The sequence below is a fragment of the Henckelia pumila genome, unplaced genomic scaffold (genome assembly GCF_033568475.1).
Source record: "Henckelia pumila isolate YLH828 unplaced genomic scaffold, ASM3356847v2 CTG_466, whole genome shotgun sequence".
NCBI classification, from domain to species: Eukaryota; Viridiplantae; Streptophyta; class Magnoliopsida; order Lamiales; family Gesneriaceae; genus Henckelia; species Henckelia pumila.
Window position 1 is genome coordinate 2,905,109 of NW_027331833.1, and position 5,716 is coordinate 2,910,824.

At 34.0% G+C, this 5,716-nt stretch overlaps 1 protein-coding gene across 1 annotated transcript; it reads right to left on the bottom strand.

Moving 5' to 3' along the window:
• Positions 1-254: 254 nt before the first annotated feature.
• On the bottom strand, positions 255-2,107 carry LOC140872556 (flavonol 3-O-glucosyltransferase UGT89B1-like). Its single transcript, XM_073275424.1, has one exon. It carries the CDS (start codon positions 1,973-1,975, stop codon positions 551-553), a length of 1,425 nt encoding a protein of 474 aa, XP_073131525.1. The 5' UTR covers positions 1,976-2,107; the 3' UTR covers positions 255-550.
• Between the last annotated feature and the right edge of the window lie 3,609 nt (positions 2,108-5,716).

The following is a 5,716-nucleotide window of genomic DNA, read 5'->3' on the forward strand; positions in this document are numbered from 1 at the left end:
CAGCTACGTGATAATTTTTAAACAATCATAACTCACAATCTAACCATCGGATCGAGCTGAAATTTTTACAACAGCTTTAAACATCTTTAAATTTGTTTTGAACGATGAAAATTGAATTTAGTTGCCTCTAAAAGGCCCAATAATTTTCTGAAGTTTGTTGTCCATAATTCATTCATCCGCTTTTTCTCTTCAATCCTTGCGCATCACAAAAACAACAACAAATACACATAAAATCTACTCGATACATCACAAAATCCAATCCAAATCATATATAAATTAAGTTCATAAATTGCATATCGATGGACTCCTTGAATTAATGTACTCTTTGCTTTCTTTAAAAAAAATGTTGGCCTCTTCGTTGAAAGACAAATAATCATTTTATTTTCCATCTATACTAATTTCTAATTAGCCATTAATTAGAATTGTTATCAAATACCTTGCATTAGGGGAATGACCAATTCATTGTCACATCATAAACCAATCAACAATTCTTTAACCACCACGAGTGTAGATAGATGCTCATAAATTAAGCACGAAAAAATAGTTATCATCAAGCATTGTGCACCCCAAGTTTTGCAAGTTCTTGTACAAGTCCATCCAAATCTTTGCTAGAACTCCCACCAAACTTAACAGCTTCCACAGCCTTGTCACTCAATTCCTTTGCTCTGATCTTTTCAACCACGTCCCCGCGCATCGACTCGGTAATTTTCAAAGCCAACTCATCCGGATCGGGCACCGTGTCGGTACCCTTGCACACTTGGATAGCAGCCTTTTTATAATACACCAACAACTTATTGTCCAAATATTGATCAGCCTCCATTGGCCAGCACAATATCATCACACCCGAAGCTACGGCCTCCAACACCGAGTTCCACCCACAATGACTCAAGAATCCACCCACAGCCGGGTGACTCAGTATCGCCGACTGCGGAGCCCATCCCTTTATCACAAAACCTCGACCCGCCACCCGATCCTCGAACCCGGCAGGAATGGACCCGAACCCATCCGCCACTTGTTGGGCCGTGGCCTGTTTAACAGCCCAAACAAACTTCACACCACTCCTCTCCAGCCCACTAGCGAGAGCCTCCATCTGCGACTTCTTGAGCAACTTTTGACTTCCAAAACACACATACAAAACAGAACCATCCTCGAACTCATCAAGCCATGACAAAACACCATCACTTGTTATCGGGCTAGCACCCAAATTATTGGGCTTGCCCCATAAATGCAGAGGCCCAACAGTATAAACCCGTGGATGCCCCATTTTCTCACGCAAATAGTCCAAGAACTCACCTTCCAAGGCCACTAAACTGTTGAAAACAAGACCCCAACTCAAAGTATTAGCAATCATTGAATTCTTGACGAACTGAAAATTGGAATTGGTAACTTGTAGTTCCTTATAGCGGCGGAAGAGTGTAGGAAGTTCCTCCCAAGCCAGACATGGCGAGCCTGGTAAATCTTGAAATTTCACCTCAAGCCCACGTTTTACAGCGTCGGAGCCTCCCCAAAGATGGTCGGAAACCGCAGCAAAAATGGCCCCGGAACAGTAAAAGGTGATTCTTGGAATCTGAAGCTTGCAAGACAGATAGTACGTCCATCCAAGAAAGAAGTCAGATAGAATCGCCACTGGTGGATTACTTTGAGAGCCAAACCACTGGATTATAGGTCCCTCAAGCTTGCTCAGAGCGTTGATCATGGGTATATTCCCCCCGTCTCCAAGATCCTTCACATTTTCGACACCTTGAGGGATCAAGGGGCTGTTTGGGAAGGGGAGAATCAGTGTTTGGATGGAGGGATTGGCGGAGAGAAGTGGAGCCAGAATGGGAAGGTTTCCGGGGGTGATTAAAATGGTGATGCTCAAGTTTCTGCGGGATAGCTGGTGGGTAAGATCAAGAAGAGGGAGCATGTGGCCTTGTGCTGGATAAGGGAAAACAAGAACATGAGCTCCATTTTTGCTGCTGGCCTTCTTCTCCATAGTTTATCTGCGGAGAGAAAACCAATTAGAATTTGAGAGGAGGAATTATGAATAAAATTTTGTGTGGATTTTGCTGAATTATTCCAACATATATAAGGGGTCTTTTGATGATTGTTGTGCGTCAAAACTTTTGAGGAAATTGCGTGGCGAAATGCTGCTTGAAGCAAAGACACGTTACGGGAAACCTTTGGAGTCATTGCTGGAGCTAGAAACGGCCCACTCATATAATTTTCCATTTATTCAATTTATGTTTTTGTATTTCCGTGGCTATTTTTGGAATCGATTTCCTTTAGCATAAAAAATCTCTTATCCCAAGATTTTACCGGTTATTAATTTTATAATATGGATAATATCTTTAATTTGATTTGTGAAAAAATATTATTTGTTATGTTAATAATATTCGTATAAAATTTAATATATTTAATAATTTATTTATTTATATGACCATACAAAAGATATCAAAATTATTTGTGTGAAATGGAATTTAAGGGAGTCTAGGTTCACATTAGAGTTTGTGACGTTAGTGATAGTAGATGATTGGTCAAATGATACTTTTAAGGTATTTATTATTATTATTATTATTGCGTGACAGAATATTAATCTGATTGAGCTAACAATATGCATTGTGTGGTGTATGTTTGTGCTTAGAGAAGTGAGAACCATACCGCAAAATGATTTTAATTTTTCTGTAGATGATATACTGATTTTATTTTCTTGCAATGGAAGTTCCTCTAGTAGATAATACTGATTTTATTTTCTTTTATTTCGAGTTAAAAAATTTTAATAATAATTATGACAAATTTTAGATAGACCTAAAATGTGATACATTTTGACTTCTTTTTTTTTTTAACCCTCTACAATACATTGACTATGCTTTATATTGTATTTTTATCATATTAAAAATCTGCAACTAATTGTTTTCAACTTAAAATATCCCCGAAATAAAAACAAACAGCCATTACTTACATTATTGGACAAATGTCAAAAATTCATTTCTGGAAAATAAATTTGAAAACATTGGAAATATAAATCAAACAGTGCCACAACCTTTTGAGTTTTGAGAAACCTACTCAAGATTTGGTCCCACTCATTGTCATAATTAAACTAACATGTTTAGGATCAACCCTTCTAAATTTTCCTTGAAATACTCCGTTAATATTGACTCTAAAATCAATTTCTTTTTTTTAAAAAAAATATGAAACTCTAAAATCCAATTATAAATTATATATATATATAACATAAAAACTCCAAAAGTTAAGAATATTTGACTTACGGTAATTTTGAGACGTGTGACCCTCTAAAATTGTGAGAGAAATGTAAGGAAGTTGTTCAAGGATATTTTTGGGATTCTGGAAAATATTTCACCAGAACACCAAATTTGAACATATATATATAGTTAGTTCAGATGATTTAACTTTAATACGATAATATATTGGTGAAATTAATTTTTTTTATTATAGATATATATCATGTTATAATATAATGTGTTAGATTATTTACAATTTTAAGATAAATGGTTGTTTTAAAATATAAAAACATAATTATGGTTGTATGTTCGAGAATGTGAAAATATGGTAAAATAAAAATGTGAAAGGACTATAAAAAGTGTAAAACCTTGTGATACGCAATCGGTTGTGCCGTGTGCGTGTGATTTCCCAGAAAAAAATTCTTAAATAAAGACAAAGGCCAAATAGAGAAGAGAGTCTTTTTAATACTTTGTATCATATCGTACTGGGTAAGATGCATTTGTGAATGTAACGAGGGCAAGGGCAAGGGCAAGGGCAAGGGCAAGAGCAATGGTTATAACTTGTTCAAATAATTTTTTTTTTCCATCAATATTATTTACTATATTCGAGGGGAAAACATATATTTTCCTCAAAATAATAAATAAATTTATTTTTATTAAAAAATAAAGACGTGTGCTTTTTTCTTCAAATGTCACGTGATCGTTATCTTGATGGTATGAAATTCAATAAGTACTCTTGTTCTAATATGAACTCAATGGTAAAATTAATTAGAGTGACACTGTATAAGAGTGGTTAATCTAAAAGATCCAATCTTTCAGGAAAAAGAAAACAATTTTAAATTATATTAGCATAAAAAAACATTTACAAAATTTTTAATTTAATATGATCATTAGAATTTGACACAAAAAATACTTAATTCAATAAACATTATGCATGAAACACCAATTAACATGCATACAATGTGCCCACTGGAAAACTAGAATATATATTAATTATACAAAATTGTCGTCAAGAGGAATACATAGAATATAGATAGAGCTTCTATTACTTAAGGAAATATTTTAGAAACATATATATATGTTTAAAAAAAAAAACCAAATCAAAGGATATTAAAAAGGGTAGTCTTATGCTAATCTCAATTGTGCTTGGGTGGGTGATGCTCGGGTCCTTTGTAATCAGCATTGAAAGCATCCAATCTACCAGCTCGATAATTTTCTCTACACATGAGAATTTTTCTAGCCTTCAAAATCTTCATGCTCACAATTTCTGTTTCATGTTTAAGAGCCTGAAAAAACTATCAAAGTTCAAAAGTGTTACGTATCTCAGCAGATGATGATACACATTCAATGCGTGTCTAAATTAACTATCATATACACGATGATATTATAGAAATTCAATATGTCGATTGAATATAGAAGTAGTTCTGCTTCATCTCTCTTGCTTTTTAAGTTTTAGGTCAATTAACAAAGTAATATAGTTTAATTTGGTGTAACCAAGTCGGGCCAAATTCAGGTAGCAAAAGGTCTCAAGTTTTAATAGTTCAAAAAATTGTCATGTTTTACCGCCTCAAGAGTTAATTTTGCATCGAATTGATCTCATAGTTTGTTGGATCTCTACAAAACTTATATACGAGAACATATATTTCACAAGCAACGCACACTTATCAAATTCACGAGATTTTTGAAAGGATATGGTGGAGAGTTTATCTACATAAATCCAACAAGAATCACAAGGACTAGCTAGGGTTTACCTTTTTGCTAGAAATAACACCAACATCGAGTCGTCCACTCGAAATGGATTCGCCTACAAATATTAGTTTCCAGAGACATTTAATGCCGAATATCGATTCATGGACTCGACATATGGAGAACAAAAGAGGATACATATGTAAATATAGTATTAGTGTGTGCATATAATTATAGATACCTTGAGCTAAAAATGCATCTGAGAGCTGTCCACTGAGTAAAAACAAAACAAGTGAAATTCTTGTAATAAATGGCATGCTTAATTAATTGCCTCTTATCTTCTGAGATTGCCTGTTTTGTGAAGCATCCAAAGAGAAATGTCACGTAGAATAAAATGTGGGATTTATAGAATGAGGTAAAATTAATTTGATTTGGGCACAAAAGTCAATGATGTGGTCCAAATATTTTTTAAAAAAATTTCCACATTCCCAAGTCAAAATTACCAATGCTGCTATTTATACACATGTCTTCCATTTCACGTTTCACTAAAATAAATGGGGGGTGAGGGGACCGAAATTTTCAACTCTTGATTGTGTAAATTTTTATAAACATTCGTGTCAGTCCATGTGTTGGCCAGGTTAATTACTTTCTTTTTAAGATCTCAAGATGCAATATTTCTATTGGATTCAACATATAACACAAGCATGTAATCGCTAATTGACATAAAATTATGATTTTGGTTTTTCTTTTTTTCCATTATACGATTATAGTTTTTTAACATATTTAATTTTATTTTTAGAACGTCGTCT